General features: G+C 53.4%; 4 protein-coding genes across 4 annotated transcripts; 3 read left to right on the top strand and 1 right to left on the bottom strand.

Annotated features, from left to right (window-relative positions):
• Positions 1 to 226: 226 nt before the first annotated feature.
• CSUI_002774 (snf2 family n-terminal domain-containing protein) lies at positions 227 to 3,443 on the top strand (the record flags this gene model as incomplete). Its single annotated transcript, XM_068062973.1, is given in 11 exon segments — positions 227 to 408; positions 465 to 591; positions 645 to 696; positions 883 to 955; positions 1,038 to 1,118; positions 1,172 to 1,655; positions 1,713 to 1,846; positions 1,902 to 2,198; positions 2,218 to 2,295; positions 2,762 to 3,134; positions 3,188 to 3,443. 11 exon segments carry the CDS (start codon positions 273 to 275, stop codon positions 3,441 to 3,443), a joined length of 2,091 nt encoding a protein of 696 aa, XP_067925049.1. The 5' UTR covers positions 227 to 272.
• Positions 3,444 to 4,196: 753 nt separating this feature from the next.
• On the bottom strand, positions 4,197 to 5,583 carry CSUI_002773 (uncharacterized protein). Its single transcript, XM_068062972.1, has one exon. The coding sequence runs from the start codon at positions 5,315 to 5,317 to the stop codon at positions 4,436 to 4,438; it is 882 nt and encodes a 293-aa protein (XP_067925048.1). The 5' UTR covers positions 5,318 to 5,583; the 3' UTR covers positions 4,197 to 4,435.
• On the top strand, positions 4,833 to 8,003 carry CSUI_002772 (uncharacterized protein). The gene has a single exon (XM_068062971.1). The coding sequence runs from the start codon at positions 6,209 to 6,211 to the stop codon at positions 6,491 to 6,493; it is 285 nt and encodes a 94-aa protein (XP_067925047.1). The 5' UTR covers positions 4,833 to 6,208; the 3' UTR covers positions 6,494 to 8,003.
• A 1,166-nt stretch (positions 8,004 to 9,169) lies between these two features.
• CSUI_002771 (fructose -bisphosphatase) lies at positions 9,170 to 16,326 on the top strand. Its single transcript, XM_068062970.1, has 6 exons — positions 9,170 to 9,893; positions 10,805 to 11,162; positions 12,257 to 12,417; positions 12,739 to 12,888; positions 14,038 to 14,296; positions 15,094 to 16,326. The coding sequence occupies exons 2-6, from the start codon at positions 10,898 to 10,900 to the stop codon at positions 15,429 to 15,431; spliced, it is 1,173 nt and encodes a 390-aa protein (XP_067925046.1). The 5' UTR covers positions 9,170 to 9,893; positions 10,805 to 10,897; the 3' UTR covers positions 15,432 to 16,326.
• Positions 16,327 to 16,834: the final 508 nt, after the last annotated feature.

The raw sequence follows: 16,834 nt of genomic DNA, 5'->3' as shown, positions 1-16,834 counted from the left end.
TTCAACTGTACAGCACACATGCTTTGTACACAGGATACAGGTTTCCCGCGTGCGCAACAGCCGGGTCCACCAATACGCCCAAGGCTGTGGCGCGCTTCTACAAGAGGTATAGAGCTAGTTCGCACGCAGCCGCTCGCTGAAGTGACGCAGCGAAGTCAGGGCTGTACGGACACCTGAAGTGCAGAAACGAAGCCATGCCTGGGTCATCAGTTTCACTGTTCTGCAGTTTGCTCGAGCCCGACGCAAAGCCCACGAGCGAAGCTGAAGAGGATATGGAAGTCCAGCACAAGGCAAGGCGCAGTTTCATGCCGCCGTTTCGGAAAAGGACGGCTGAGGAGACCGAGTCGACCGATGTAGCTCCGGTCACCCAGGCCGCGGCGCAACCCGATAGCCCTTTGAATGGCCAAGGTGGGGACACAACTGGGTTGATACCAAGAACCAGCCGGTAGTGGTAATGCGCGCAGAGGTCGAGATCCCAATAAGCGCAACAGCGAAGAGAGCGGCGACGACGGCGGCCTCCGGTGATGTTGCTTTCTCCGGGTACAAGACACTCTATAACAAGCGTTCACTGAAAAAACGAAAGACCTACAAGTCAGCCAGACGTCCGATAGTGAAGCTAGGTGCACTGTACGCTTCTTTAACAGCGATGGCATTCTCTTGGTGCGTCTCGGAGGCTCAACTCTGTTGGACCACACAGTGAGCACATTCAAACTGCGAAAAGCTGGGAACAGACAGTGGAGGCATGCTGCAGGGGAAAGTCGTTACGAAAATCCCAAGCAGAGGCGCTCGTGCCTCACACTTCGTCACAGGCTCGCGGATCAGTGAGTGCCTGTTAGTGCTGCTTCCCGCGGTCCGAGGACACACCGGTCTTGTCCTGACTAGTTCTCGGCAACTACGAAGTGGAAATTTGCGAGGAGATATCTGAGTCGGAGTATTCTTCTGGTCGATGTTTCATGTAAGCTGGACAGGTGATGTGCTCAAGGCAGGATTCTCCATGGTTGACAGCGCTACTGCTCTCTCGACTGAATCGTCGGAAGGCCACACACAGTTCCCTAAAGACTTGTTATCCCGTCCACAAGCTCGGAATGAAGCTGAGAAGTCAAGTGTTCCCGACGGGGGTATGCCCTCTCTGCGCGTGTGCTGCTGCTGCTACTGTACTCCCTCTGTCCAGCATTTGAGATCACAGTCAACCAGCCCGCGGCATCTGATCAGCCTCGGGTTTGGATTGACTCCTTTTTGAACAAGCACCTCAGGCCACATCAAAGAGAAGGAGTTCAGTGGATGTACAATAAGATAGTTTCTGGCGGTGGCTGCATCTTGGCGGATACTATGGGACTTGGCAAAACACTCCAAGCACTTTGCCTGGTGTGGGTTGCTGTCTCGTCATTCGGGTCCCTGAAGCCTCTCGCAGCGAAATGCGTCGTGGCCTGTCCCTCGAGCTTGGTTGGAAACTGGAGCCAGGGTACGCATGATATTCCTGCTCGACGCGAACAGTACAAAAAACTAGGAAAACCCTCAGAGGTGCGGAGATGGCTGGGCGACAGATTGAAGTTTCTGGTTGCTGCCGGTGACGGGAAGGAAGTGAAAAGCACTCTACAGCAGTTTGCGGCCTCAAACGCGTGCAAGCTTGTAATCGTCTCCTATGACCAGCTGAGGTCAGCTGCTTTCGGTTCGCGTGTATGATGGCTTCTGCTCTTGCATGCCGGTACTAGGCGACTATCCGGCTCGCTCGCCTGCTCTGTAGACATTCTGATCTGTGACGAGGGCCACCGCCTGAAATCCCTGAAGTCACAGACTGCACAGCAACTACAGCAAGCCAGATGCAAGTACAGGGTCATCCTGTCGGGTACGGTCTGGTGCAGAGACCTTCACAACAAAAATATGAAGCGTTTTGGCCGCAGGAACGCCCCTTCAAAATGACATGGTGAGAATGCCGAGAAAGACTACAACCTCGTCGCAGGGCCTACCGGATTGCAGGACGAGCTGCACGCATGCTGCTTGTTTGTTCGGCCAGATTCCATGCCGTCCAGCCGCGTATTTAGTAGCGTCTTCAAGGACCCAATCATGCGAGCGCGCCTTCCAAACGCTAGTGCGAGTGAAAAGCTTCTCGGTAATAAGTGATGGAGAGCCCCATTGCAACGATACCCATGCGCCCGCGTGCAGGGCAGAAAAGGGCCGAAGAACTGACTTCTCTTCTGGTACGGCCTCTCATTCTAGCCTTTAAAATGGTGCGAATTACTGCTGCGCAGTCTCAATTCGTGCTTCGAAGAACAGACGACGCAATCAAAGCACACAGTAAGTCCCGCTAACGGCAGAGACTCAGGCTTTCAAAGTTGCTTCAAACCCCTCTCCAGTGCCCCCAAAGAAAACAATTGCCGTTTATGTCGACCTTGACCATGAGCAACGGGCCGCCTACGAGGCCGTCTGCAGAGCAGTCCTTGTCAAAGGATGCAAGGATAGTTCTTGGATTTTGACTATGATCTCACTGTTGCGGTTAGCTCGCTTTGGGCCCATCTCCCGCAGCAAAGTAGTTTACCCTGATACGCAGTAAACTTGTGAACGATCCTTTCTCTGTTGTCACCAGGGAGACGACACAGGCGGAGGATGACGGCATAGCTTCCGGTTCCGTGTTGATGTCGGATGAAACTAGTGAAATCCGAGCTATTCTGAAAGATTCCATCACCGCGCCCAGGTAAGCCCTCGAGTCACAATTAGCCGGACCGGTTGAAGCGAAAGAAGTCGCATGATAGCCGTCTCCAAGCCCACCCCAAATTACGAGTCCTACGAGAGCTTCTCTCTGAGGTCAAGAACTCGTCGGAGGACAAGGTACCGACGCAGGAAACAGGCTCTCTTTCGCAAGATGCATCAGCTGTTCCGTCGTCTGAACGGCGTTGGCAGGTCGTGGTCGTTAGCAACTTCACCTCAACTCTGGACGGTGTACAAGAAATGCTAGAAGCAACAAAATGTCTGTTTTTGAGGCTTGACGGGTCGACATTGGTGAAAAACAGGCCCGAGATTGTAGAAAGCTTTAATAATGACAAGAACGTCTTCGCCCTTCTCCTTTCTTCGAAGGCTGGAGGCGTGGGCCTGAACCTTATTGGAGCCAACAGACTAGTTCTCATGGATCCTGACTGGTACGTGACAAGCTGACCCGTTACAAGGCATGGAGTGTGCACTCCTCGTCCAGGAATCCTGCAAACGACCGCCAGGTGTGCCTGTTCAGTGCGCTCAGTAGGGAGAGGTGGTTGACCCGGTTTCCAGGCGCTGGCGCGCGTGTGGAGGCCGGGACAGCTCAAGCCGGTGTATATCTATCGCCTGATCGGCTCGCGTACGATCGAGGAGGTGATGCTGGAAAGGCAAGAGCACAAGTGCAACCTGGCCCACGTGAGCAAGACGGCCGTTCCAGTGGACTCGAATACTTTCCGATTCTTCGCGAGCTTTAGGAGTTTGTTGACATGCAGACGTCAACGGCAGAACTCCTCATTCGAGGCAACATCGAAAAACTACTCAGCTGTAAGGCTGGCATTGAACGGGCCCCGCGAGTCGTACAATACGTTAGGAGCCACAGTTCAGGCGGCGCAGCGACCGCCATCCGCCCTCGTTGCGTCTTCTGATGAGGTCCACCAGACCAGCTGGCTAAACGGTTTTGCCGTGCCCTCCATTGATGCCATCAAACGGCTTGAGATGCTGGTGAGATACAAGCTAAGCAGAGACTAGCCTCCAAGCGCCAGAGCTGTGCCACCTCCAGGAAGATACCACAGAGTGCACGGCACCGTCGCAGCCAGATGAACTGACTGAGAACTCTGACAATTCCTCGGCGAGTATAAGCTGAAGTGCGCCAACCACGTTACTGGGCAACGGACACCACTATGGTGTTCGCATGGTTCCCCCGGGTTAAGGCCAGTGTGTACGCTGCGGTACCGGAAGAATAACACTAAGAACTCTGTTTCTAAATCTAGTCGGTCGCCAAACGCGGCACTACTAATTTAGTCTCACCTGCAGCTAGCTGTATTAGGCCCGATCCCAGCAAACGAGAGGTGCATCCCAATACCGCGTGAAGGTTGGCACAGCGCAAGAGGCGCGTGCACGGACTGAGCGTTTACCGAGTCGACAGACGGATCGGGCACTAGCTTGAGAAGTTTTGTTCACGTGGTCACATAACTCGTAACACTATTCCACAAGCAGTACCAGAACGCTGCCTCGAATGTTCCACGGTGTGCACCTTGGCAACCACGGGGCGAATGGGACGGGAGGAACCGCCAGTAAAACAGCACGAAAAACCAACGTATATTGGCGAGGCAAAGAATAGACAGCACAGAGTGGGCGTTTTGGCAAAACAGCACAGCAGTTCCTGCGTTCTGGATGATGCCGCATACCCGCGTATATTCTCGCCCGCATGCCAGAACAACTGGTCGCCAGCATTTCTCCGACACTATCACGAAGGGACATACCCTGTGGTTCCGAACCAGGGCTGATCAATATTCGGACGAGTGTAACCAACGTAGACAAGTGGGTTGGGGTAGACAAGAAACTCGTGCTGCAGATCAACGGGCTCTTCACATTGCTTGAACAGCCACTGTGTCCATGTTGGCGGAGGGGGAGGGCCTCTCCTCCCCGGCATATGCTGATGGCAGACCGGACACCGTTCCTCTCTCTCCCTGAAATCTATGTGCGGGCACTGGAATCTCAGGGATTTCACTTGCTCGCAGAAACCGAGACGCTGCGGCTCTCCCCGGCACCCGACAACAGGAACGGGCATTGCATCGACAAGTCTGAACTCTTTCGGACCAGTTTCAGTCCGCGCAGGCTCGGGCTTGTCTCCAGGTGCAAGCCACCTATCAAGAAGCTTGTTCACGCCGTCAACAACTAGATTCCCTGTTCTGGTGGTTTTCGGGTCCTCAGTCGGTTCATACTCGAGCACAACTACCTTCTCCTCCGCCTCATCATCTTCGGTGACCGTAGGGAGATCGCCACCTGCGGCGCTCTTCTCATCCTGACCGCGACTCCTTCGCCTTTCTTCTGCGGCGGCAACCCGCGGTTTCTCGTCTGTCTGCTCCCCCCGTTTCCCCCCCCTCGCTGCTTCTCTCTTTCTTTGTGTTTTGCTGGTGATCATCTGCTCTTCATCTTGGCTCTTCGCCCGTACCGACATGCGGCGTTCTGCATCCTCTTGCTCCTGTTGGTGTGATTCCTCCTCCTTTAGAATGGAGGGGGCACCAGCCCCGTCCTCCGGCCCCGGGGTCGGTGAGCTTGAGGCCCGCTGATGCTCACGTTCCTCGTCTCCTTCAAACGGAGGTGTGGTCGGCACGCCGGAATCCATTTCCTTTGTATTGTATGCGCTTACAATTTCAACTCTTCCAAACAAGCGCCCTACGGCTGACCGGAGACGGCATGGACAGATGCGACTCAGATAACGAAAATTGACCGCTTCGGTCACCTGGCTGGCCAGACGACCTAGTGCTTCGGAAAAAAAAAAAGTGTGCCCGGTGGCTTGTTAGGTTCTAGCGGCTTCATCTAAAGTAGAATGCTGGAAAAGAAAAGCGCACTCCGACTTGGTGCTTGGCGGATTCCACAGAAATTCATACGTTGAAACGGTGGGAGAGCTAACACCATGCCATTGTGGTTGACAGCTGGCGATCCTGGGGCTTTCCGGTCGCTCCTGCGAGCTGCTAGCCTGCCCAACGGGCGCTTCATGCATGCGTTTGCGCGAGGAGACGCGGCGCAGCCGTGCCCAATCGCTTTGTTTTCATCTTACGCCTACCTCGGCTCCGTGAATGACGTTTTTCAGTTGCGGAGGCGTGCATACCTGTTCGCAATGATTGCTGCTCATTGACTGCACGCCGTTTTAGGGCGTGTATCCAAACATGAGGGAGTTCTGAGAATACGACTCTCCCATCTTGTGTACTGGAACAGGCGCGGCGCTTTTCGGTCACCAGGTGGAGCCTTTCGCGTTGTTTAGGACAGCAAGCTTTGTGAGCTTCGTAGCACCCACGAACTGTTTTCTTGGGAAGTTCACTCCTGGTGCCCCGCAGCCCCCGGATTTGCTGTCGAAGGGGCGTTTTCGCTCAGATTAGCTTCTATTTGGTCTCCGGGCTGGGACATGTGGCGAAGGGTGCGGTGATCGGCGCTTGTGATGTCACAGTAGGCCTCGCTCTGGACCGGCAGCGGACACCGGTACCCTAGTTTCGAGGTCCCCTCTCATCACGGCGCCATGGGATGTGCTAATTCCAAGCCGAAAGCGAAGAACAAGAGGCAATCCGTTGCCCACTTAGCTGCCGCCTTCGACCAAGGGAAAGTCGGTGGTACTACCGCTGCAAAGCAAAGCGCAGAGGCTCATCGCAAGGATCGTGACCAACAACTGGCGAAGCTGAGGGCATCCAAGACGCATAAAGAACAAAATGCTGCGGCGAGAAAAGAAGTCGCTGCTTGCTTTCAGAACACGCCCCCAACTGGGGGACTCCCTCCTCCCGAACTGCGTTATTCCCGCCCAGAGTGACAACTGCCATAGAGCGGCGAGGATAGATGCTGGCTGCAGTCTGGCGTGAGAGCTCCAGCGCCAGGTTTCAGGTGATTAGTAATTTACTTCACTTCAAAGACAAAATGTAAGGATGATGGAGGTTATTTTAGACTGACCCGGGCTGACTACAGCGCAGGATCCGGGCACTTAGCCAGGTGCAGGTGCATATTTTTGTATGTGCCAAGTGTTGATGGTGCCGCGCGTGCGAAACTCGCCGTGCCTGGTGTCATTCGGAGTGCAGGAGGCGAGACCGCACACTATGGACTTGCTTTTCGTTGTTTTCATTATCACCATGTGTTCTATTGTCGCGTAGCAAATCAGATAAAACTTTCTGTGTTTTGCATGGCCTTTCAAACAAGAGTTTGCGGATAGAATGCCTGCGACCCGTCAGGGGGTTCACGTTACGACTAATACACCTTGCGTGTGGGCCGCGGGTCCGCGCATGAGTTGGACTGATGGGACCGGCGGAGGGAATCACGAATATCGGGTCGGTCCGGCTGGCGTGTATGGTTTTTTCTATGCGGGGGCGGTCCAAGTACTCTCAACTCACTGAGCTGGCCGCTGCGGACGAAGCTCCGAGCTGAACGTGAAGGCGGACTCTGTGCTCTAGCATCTCCGTGCACGGCATTCAGAGACAGCCGTCAAGTAGCGTGGGTGTGGCAGGTAGATGGCGTCACCGTCAAGGTGGGACGTATTCCCGCGCGGTGGTAGGCTTTGAGGTGGTTCAGGGAAAGGTTCCCACGACTGCGGGCTGTCCCAGGAATCAAATTACGTTGTATTGTTGACGTCCTCTTACTGGATGTACACAAGGGGTCGAAGACATTGCTTGCCACGATTTTTGGCTCTGCTGTAATAGTCGACCCTGTTGCTGAAGAACCAAAGCATCATTAAGGTGGAGACAGCCGCTGCTTTATCTTCAGCCACATTGAGCTACAACTTTCTAATGCATGAGTCGGCGTGGAGACCGAGCTTCCCCCTTTCCCTGGGAGCCTGAGTGGGATCGCAGGTGTTTCGAGAGCGGCGTGTTCGGAACCTGGCCCTCGTGGTGCATAGTGACCGGGCCACACGGACAATGTCGTGCCGCCCGCGTTGCGGTTGGCTTCTTGGAGAGAAAACACTGTGAATCAGAGCGGCGCAGCGCAACAGCACAACACTGTTGAGAGGAGCGCAGGGGGCGACGACCGCTCGGAGAGGGACGCCGGAGAGAATGCAGTGTATCTGTCGAGTAAAGCGACGAGACTGAAACCGCTGTAGGACAAGCGGCAAGGGCTTCGCTCAGTAGGCACACCCACCAGTGACTGCACCCTCGGCGGGTCCAAGCTTCTTTCAGCTTGTCACATGGATGAGGGTTTCAGATTAATCGTCTCAGCATACAAACCGTATGGGGTTCTCATCACTTGCTACCCGGGCAGGAAAATGGCAGTCGTGGTTGCTTTGGGGTTATCAGCTTGGATTCAGGTCTGCGGGCACCGCCGTATATGATAGGAACGGAACTTAACAAGTTTGTATTTGTCTCTTAGGTACCGACGACTCATGGACACCACGCTCCTGGCTTCGTACCAGATCCCTCCAGACCGCAGATCCGCGGTCCACGGCATACTGTATTGTACGTCGGGCAGCACTAAGTACGAAGCTTGCTAGTGCGTCGAGTTGGGACAGCGGCTTGTTCCTTGCGGCGTCACACTACAGGAATACTAGCATCGCGGAGACAGAACTTAAACTCAGAACCGCCACTCCGTGCTGTCCGGGACGTTTGGGGCCGCGCGCGCGCTCCCAGACGTGGCTGGCTTCCACAGGTCTCCTATGAGAGTTGAGCATCACTGTTTCCCCAGAAACACCGCTCTTTGCCTTCGAGAATAGCTAGTTATGCCTCTGGTCTCTTGCGCATGGCATATCTGTAGGCGTCGCAGGAGGTTCGCTCCACACGGAACAACCGATGTACACTACCGGTTTGCCTAGCAGGTCCAGACTCTTCCCGGTATTACAAAGCCTGTTACGGCCCCGGGCGTACCCACGGGGTACGGAGCTCTTGCCTCTACGGACAGAACTCCTTCCTGTCTACCACAGTGTGCTGCAGCAGTTCGGCGGCTTACTATCAGCCGAGTGTCCACTACCTTCTGCAGTCATAACACATGCACGGACCACGCAGAGAAGGTAGCACTCATCCCGCCAGAGACCTCGGCGGCTGGTAGCTAGCACTGAGGAGGACTCACGACCTATCGAGTGGGGAGGCATCACAAACATCGCACCGTTCACCAATGAAGAAGTGTGGCGCAGAGGCAGGACGGGTAACGACTCCGACAGCGCTGTATGAAAACCGTGTCCGTTCCCCTCCCTCATGACAGCCCACTGAGGCAGTTCTTCTTTCTCGTTCGACGCGTAAGTCGACTTCTGAAACTAAAGGTGCCCTCACACAGCGGCAACCCTGCTTGTCCACGTACGACACAGGAGTTCATCCTTTTTTTCATCGATGGCGCGTTCAGTTACCTCACTTTGCCGGAGAAACAACCAAAGGTACACCTTGGCTCTGAACCTACAACAGAGCCCAACCACCGCGTGACGCATACAGAAAGCCTGGGGTCGCCACCTGTGCCAGCCTTCAAGCGGAAGCGTGCTCTCACACTCGCGGGCTGCGGTGCGGTAGTCGGTACTGCAGCAAACCCAGTTCTCAACGAAGAAAAGCTTCGAGCGCAGCACATCACCCAAGCAGCCCGTGTTGTATCTACGGTCATTCCAATTTAGCAGGTAGGCGGCGCGCCTTACATTCCCTAATGGGCCCTCTCTTTTTGTGTCCGCTGAGCGCACATGCGCTGCGCAGAATAATAGATGACCTGCGGCTTTTCCCTTCCCTGTGTCTCCGGCTCGGGGTGCACGTCCAGGCTTTCGGCGTTGGTCTACAGTAAGGTTGCTCTGTCTCTTGTGGCCGCCCGAGAGAGCTGATTGCTCGGTCTCCTTTTCCTGTCAAAAAGGATTGGATATTTTTGCTCAGGGAGCCTTTTCGGGCGCGGGTTTCCATCAGCACGTATACAGAAAAAGAGGGATGCATCCCCTTGGGGAAGCTTGGTGAGTGAGCGATGTACCTTGCAGCTCTCAGGACAAAGGACCCCTCCGCTTTTCGAAATTATTCTACCTATCTCCGTTTGAGGCATCCGTCCTCTTTTAATTCTCATCGCTGAAGAGATTCTGTAAGCCAGCCACGCATCATTCGAATGCGAACAGAAGAGGTGTCAGCTGCCTTCACGGACTTCTTCGCTTGCAAGTTGGCGGGTCCACGTGGAGCATGTGTGAAGCTGCGAACTTCCTTTCTCTTCTCTTGAGTCAAGCAGAGGATTCCTAAGTGACGTTTCTTTAAGGCCCCGACTGTGACCTTACTCGTCGAGTAAGGTGTCCCTGTCGGACAAGACTCTTTCCTTCTTCCCGCCTTCCCCTTTGCCAAAGAAGTTCCTTGCTTTTCTTTCGAGTCAATCAAGCTTAGGAAGGAGATTTATCTTGTCAAGATATGCGAATACGGACAGTGCTTGCGTCTCGTCATTTGGAAGGCGCTGTCTTGGTGGCGTGCGCCGTCGTAGTGACGTAGCTGAGTAGCACCAACGCTGAGTTCACTGCTTCTCTGTTTCTCTGAATCCTTGGTCGTTTCTACGGACAGACGGATACCATGCTGCTTGTTCTGTGGGGGATGCACTACGAAGCTGTCTGGCTGTATGGCTTGAGTACCTAAGTTGTCCCCCTTGTGCAAGACCAGGCCCCCCTCTGGGCTCATGCATACAGGAGACAACTCACGTGTCAAGCCATGCAGTTCTTCGTACTCGCCCTCGTCGCTCAGTGTAGTTCTCTACAGTGTAGCACTGATATGCTGAAGAAATTGGTCTTCTTGGAATTTCGTGACCTGTAATCCTGTCTAGGAGAGTCTGTGTCTTCTGCTAGTTGCGCTTTACTAAAGACCAAGTTGTTACCATCAAAAGACGTCTATATACTGAAGCACCTCGGCGGGGCACACTGTGCTGAGCAGAATCGTTGTGTCCATGCTGTCATGCATAGTATCAGTTTGCTGTGGGTTGCCGCACACACTAGCGACGTCGCGTCCGCGTCTCGGGTTGTTTTGCTTTGTTTGGACTCAGTGTGATGAGAACCTTTCCTATTCGGCTTATAGCCTTCCCGTGTCGTGCTCGGGCCGGTGTTTCCAACAGAGATGTAAGACAGTATTCCAGCTGAGGTGTGTTAGTCTCTTCAACGGCAAGTGGTCGAAGCACTTACGGTCTGCGAAAATGCATGGTAATTCCTGTTGTTCAGGAGCTTCAACACCCACTTGGTGGTTTTCATCGAGACAAAGAGCCCCTGCCCCACCTCGGTCGATGACCCCCATTCGATCCAGGGCAGGAGACAATGCAGAAGAGAGAGAGTTTTATGCTCAAAGATTCTTTACTGACCTCCTCAGGGTCTATCTGTATTCCTTCTCCACCGACGACACCGCCGCTATTCAAAACTCGGGTTCAACTTGAACTGGGAGAATATGTAGTCCAGCAAGCGGCAATGCTCCGTGAGAGGGGCGTCAGTGTCCATGAGATTTCACAAATCTTCACTTCGATCAAGCTCGCTGCCAAGGTTGTTAACAAAATCATCACTAAACAAGGCTCTTTCGGACTGGAAGGTAACCATCACAATAAAGTGCTACGGATGCGTAAAATGCCTAGCGAGATATACACAACCCACTTCGAACAACGGGGCTGAATAGAAAGGCGGACAGTGGCGCTTAGCATCACTTGGGGTCGCTTGCTCGTCGGTGTTACTCAACCAAGACGTGAGCAGGAAGCGTTTGAAACCCAGGACTTTCTGGGGAAAAGGTTCACCAACGAGGAAATGTCAGTAGAAACTTACACCTTAACATTAGCCTGCACACACGTGATGACTGCTTTTCAAGTGCGCCTGGAGCAGGGTGTTCGAGCTGGGTACTTTCCCTATACAGAAGATGTTCGACACTTTTAGAAACTTTGAGGGGAATCAGGGCGGCGTTATGATACGATGCTCTTGCGAGAAAATCTCGCTAGAACAGCGTAATGATTAAAATCTTCTCACTTCTCGCGGAAGATGCGTTGAGCCAGTCGGCCTGTTGTCTTTGCCCTGGTCTACTGGGTAGGCTGGCAGTATGTGTACGAGGTATGGTCGTGAATGAGGAGGGATATTCTTTCAGCTACGTTCACATCGGATCTTCTTGCGTAAAGGAGGCCGCTTCGTATTCCTGACGCACTGTGTCTCTGTCAGCCTACTTGCTTTGCTATGGTTTGTTACACCACAGAAAACCGGATGTCGGGAAGCCGGAGGCATGTCGTTTCACCCCGCGCCTCCAAAAAGTCTCCTGGTGTATATCTTCTGACGGGAAAGAAAGAGTTGGTGTTCAGGAAGTAGTGCCCGTTCGCTTGGTAGCATTGGTTGAATTTCAGCAGTCATGTGGTGCAGAAGCAGTGTCACCTTACCATCCTCTGACTGGTACACGGTCTATCTTTTCTTTCTGTCCGACGCCATTTGATAAGATAGTCACGAGGTGATACCGGATGGTTGCACGTGGTGAGAAGCTTTATAGCAGGTTGCCTGCAGAGGTTGCTTTGTCTCATCTCCGCTGGAAGAAGCTGTGTAAGGCCCGTGTTTCCTTTTCGCTCTTGGCTCACATGCTTTGTTTTTCCTAGCTCAGTGTTGTTGGTGTCAGCTCCTTAAGTGGTAAGTGCGTTGTGTGTTGTTGGGTGGCAGATGGAGCTTCGAAGAAAGCTGCACCGAGTGAGGATATTGCAGACCTCGCAGCTATAGCGAACAAGCGGTTTCTTGACGCTTTCACCAACAGAGAGGTTGTTGCCGGCGTTGCTACGATGATGCAGCCCGATATCATCCCTATGGAGAACTGCAAGGAAAAGGTACGAGTGCTGCTTTTGCTTCAGGCTCGGGTGATAGCCCTGCTTGCTGTCCTTGCTATGGGTCAACATTCCCAAATGGGCGTCAGAGATTTGTGTCAATGCTTGCCTGGTACTCGCGCGCTCTTGAAAGAGCGTACAGCGTGTCTCGCTTTAAGTGTCCGGGCCGTCCTCGCAGGAAAAGAGGTGCCTGAACGCCAATGTGCTTCTTTCTACATATGCACAAGTCCTACATCACGTCTGGACTCCTACATATGTGTTTACGTATATATGGACTACTTTAAATGAGAAGACCAGTGCTGCAGCACGTTCTTGTGCCTACAGAATCTTGTCGCCCTTATTCACCCAATGGATGGTACCAAGCAGATCGATGTCAACGTCTCCTCTGGAACCATCTTCTCCGTGTATAAGCGCGTGACCCCCACGGGCACACCCGTGCAGCTGAAGGATTTCCTGCAGCCCGGAAAAGAGCAGGTGCGACCAGTCGTCCGTACATATGCTCGCGTGTGCACCTGATGAGCATAGGGTCTGTAAGTTCACGTCCAGTAGCTGTATTCGACTACTGTCATGGGCCGAGCTCCACGTGTGCTGCCGATGTTTATTGCAGAAGCACACGGGACTTGTTCTCTTGCAGATCTTGTTTGGCTTTTATGGGAATTGTGTCTAGTGCCACCTCCGCAGTCACTGTGACTTAGCAAGTCGTACTGTGGTACAAAGCACAGTTCCAACTCGTAGCCCCGTAAGCGGTTTGTAGTGTTCGCTGTCGAAGGCAACTCCGACACCGGGACCGCCGTCACATTCTCCACACGTCCACCAGTCTCTGGGCAGCCCTCCTCATAATAAGTGCGGACTTCTCACACATTTGCTTCCGTGAGCGAGTGTATAGCCAACAGAGACAAGTAGCTCTGTTCGGCCAGTAAGATCCTTGCGTATCAGAAGACCATGTAAACAGCGACTGTACCGCAGGATTCCCTGGGAGTCCCCCTGTGCTTCACTGAAGCGTAAGAGAGAGTGAGAATCAGCACGATGATCAGTTCCTTCGCTTTGTAACGAAACAGAAAACGACCAGAAAGTCTGCTCAGACACGCAGCCGAGCAATTCCTCAGGTGCAGCTGCTACGTATGCAAGCCGAATCTGTCGCCATGCCACAGCAGAACGCGTCTGGGCACACAGCCTGGAACGGCAACTGAACGGGTTTCCATAGGCTTCCTTTTTATAGAGGAAGAGGGAATAGATTTCTTTTTGGACGGGCGAGTAACTCCGCGCTTGAAAAGAGTGAATGATCTCACGAAGATGAACCCACCCAACGTGTCATGAGCAGATGAAGACGTGAAGCCGGAAAGTGGGCCAATGAATCGAACCACGCTAGCCACAAGGATGCTGGCGATCTCGAGGAACCGGGACTCAGCGGGACATTTTGTTTCAGATTTCATTTCAGGTGCTAGCAAGAAGCAGATGAGTGAAGATCTTGAATAGCACGGCTTCGCTCACGGACAGCTGCGTGCGCCAGTGCAGCAACAAGTTTCAGTTGGACAGATAACGCTGTCGTCTAGTTCAATTTTTCTAAATTCGATGTGTCTGAGTTAACGTGCTGTTCTCCAGTTGTCGTGCGTAATGCTACAGATCTGCGCGGGCTACGTCTTGTACGGCTCATCGACAATCATGGTGGTGACCCTAGGCGCGGGCGTCCATGGGTTCACTCTCGATCCCTCTCTCGGCTCCTTTTTCTTGTCCCACGTGAACATTCGGGTTCCGGAGGATGGGAAGATTTACTCTATCAACGGAGGGAAGGTCAACAAGTTTCCCTACGGTGTCCGCGCATACATCGACTACTGCCAGACCAAGAACATTTCTTGTCGTTATATCGGCTCTCTTGTGGCGGGTTAGTCCATTACCATCTGGAAGAGTCTCCATTCTATTGTCTTCAGGAATCAACTTGTCTCACCCCAAGGGCCGTGCACTACGCTACTACTCTTGAAAGCTCTTGTCAAGGTGAAACTTGTTTCTCGTGTTCTGTTACTGATGGTACATGCCTACGTCATCGGAGCATCAGACTGCAGGTACTCAGTAGACCGAAATGTCGGCAAGATACTTGCACTTCTCTTTTTTGAATTTTTCTAGAATATGTGTTGTAGTGCCTCTCCTCCGTTTCAAGGACGGTGGTAGCTCAAGCAAGTAGGAAACTGCCGGGCTGAGTTCCGCGTCTACAAGATAGCTGCTTTGACTGAAGTGCCCAGTGGGAAGGTGATTCCGGCCGACCTGTAACAGGTTTTTCTAGGTACAAAATTCACTCTTGGGACTGGAAGGGTTTCCTCTCTGCTCCACCCGCCCCCCTCGCAGGCCGTTAGGACATGCACTCATGGTACGCGTAAGATGCAGGGTAGCGGTCACAAATTTCTTCGCGCGTGACCATTCTGAAGTGCATGAAGATTTTCCTGCCCAGCCGCCTCATTCCTCACTTTCTTTATCTTGACGTGTGACAATTCTTGTAGATCGTTGCGCGGTAGGAATGGGGGTTCATTCTGCTCGTCTGCCTTTGAAGCCACACTCTCCACCCCTGAATGGTATGAAGCATCGTCACGCCAGTTGTGGAGAAGTGTCAGAACCGGGACTACTTGAAATCGAAAAGGGATGGTCTTTTTGTTTTGGGTCTGATTGGTTGTTTTTGTTTTCACCCAGATTTCCATCGCAACATGCTGAACGGTGGAATCTACATCTACCCGCCGACGTTCACGGACCCGACCCCGTCGGTGTCCATGATTTTCCAGTGTTTCCCATTGGCATTCCTTGCAGAGCAGGCCGGGGGAAAAGCAAGTGATGGCTTTACTCGCATTCTTCTGATTGAACCTGTTAGCTTGAGAGACCGCATTGCCTTTTTCTGCGGAAGCACGCACATGGTCGATGGTGCAGAGGCCCTCATGGCGCGGTACAAGATGCGTGATGGCGGCTGGTGTTTTCAAGCCGACAAAAGCATGGACATGGGCACCCCGCATTCTAGCCCAAAGCGGGTCGGCTAAAGTAGGAGTGGGGACACTGATCCGGAGGACTGAACGGCCGGGGGCCATATGCCGCCCAGTTCAACGTGTAGGACAGTGAAGGAATGGAGTACGATGTAGGCTCAGTGAAAGGTGAAACAAAATGCCTCGATTACTGTCAGGACTGTACACGTTTACAAGAAGAAATCCGAACTTCGAGGAGGCCGGGATATATGAAGCTTGTGAGCCCCGGTACGGGTGCAATACGGAGAAGCGGAGTGCTCCGGAAAAGTCCTGATGATGGAAGTGCCGCCGTCTCTGTCTGGTGCATTCGTTCCCAGGGTCGGTGCACGCACACTCTCGAGTTCCCGGTGTCCTTTAGGGGCTGGTGGCCAAGGCCACAGCCTGCCGTGTGCGTTTGGTGTACGTACGATGCCGTGTTTGGTTATTTTCTTACCTCTCAGTGCTACCGTCGACCCGAGTCGCTCACATTAAGGAAGCGAAGAATTCCACCAAGGCGTCCTGCATTCAGAAGAAACAAGAGAGAAGGGGCGAGGAAGTCCGCTAGGAACCTGCGGTCTGTTCCCGGTGGAACCGGTTTCTAGTGTCTGTTAGTCAGTGCTAGTTGGTCGCGACGAGCTTCAGTGCATTGCTTAGTAGCCACGCAGGAATGGGGTTCATGTCTGATACGACTGAACTCTCGGTTCGTGCATCTCAGTTGGGTATGAAGAACATTTGGAAGTGAACGCGGCAGTAGCGTGTCGTCTTTGGTTCCTTGGTGAGTGTTTTCGTGGACGCGCTCTGGCTGCGACTGCCCCCTGTCTTGGCTTCGAGGCTGGTCTCTGGGTCATCGCGCTACGTTGGCCGCAGGAATCGAACATGGGACTGTATAGAAGGGGGCAACCGCTTTCCTGGCTAACAACTGTGCGTCGGCAAGGCTCTCGATCCGTGGCGGATGCGGCGAGTTCATGGTCTTCAGTAGACTGTCTTCACAGTGACTCGGAAAAAACCTGACTCACTGCCATCAGGAGGCCGTTGGAGGCTAATGCATGGCTTCACGCTGTTCACGCCTGATGACGGATAATCGTTGTTGAGCCTTCGATTCCCTCTCTCTCCGCTACTGGGAAGAAAAAGATTATAGACAAAAAACAAACCAACCGTCACCGCTTTCCGTCCGCCGTCCCGGACTTAGATTAGCTGTCGCGACAGTCTGCAGATTCCGCGGAAGTCGTGGAGCCGGATGACGGCGGAGCCAAAGCGTTGAGTAACAGGGCAGAGAGCGCCCACTGCGATGGACTGGCAGGAGCGTCGGGTGCTGATAACGGGCGGGACAGGAGGTAGGAATCCGCACAACCGGGCAAGCAGCCTCTTTGGCCGTTGGAGCGTGTGAGGCGAGCGACAACACAGTGGCAGAAGCTGTTCAACAGCGGTGCGTTATTCTGCGT

Source organism: Cystoisospora suis (assembly GCF_002600585.1).
Source record: "Cystoisospora suis strain Wien I chromosome Unknown contig_1157, whole genome shotgun sequence".
Taxonomy (NCBI): Eukaryota; Apicomplexa; class Conoidasida; order Eucoccidiorida; family Sarcocystidae; genus Cystoisospora; species Cystoisospora suis.
Note: the sequence above shows the minus strand (reverse complement) of the source record. Positions and strands in the feature narration are given on the sequence as shown.

Coding starts and splice junctions, on each gene's coding strand:
- CSUI_002772 (XM_068062971.1), top strand. CDS start 6,209: ATGGGATGTGCTAATTCCAAGCCGAAAGCGAAGAACAAGAGGCAATCC.
- CSUI_002773 (XM_068062972.1), bottom strand. CDS start 5,317: ATGGATTCCGGCGTGCCGACCACACCTCCGTTTGAAGGAGACGAGGAA.
- CSUI_002771 (XM_068062970.1), top strand. CDS start 10,898: ATGCAGAAGAGAGAGAGTTTTATGCTCAAAGATTCTTTACTGACCTCC. Junction 11,163..12,256: donor AGGCTCTTTCGGACTGGAAG/GTAACCATCACA, acceptor GTTGGGTGGCAG/ATGGAGCTTCGAAGAAAGCT. Junction 14,297..15,093: donor TATCGGCTCTCTTGTGGCGG/GTTAGTCCATTA, acceptor GTTTTCACCCAG/ATTTCCATCGCAACATGCTG.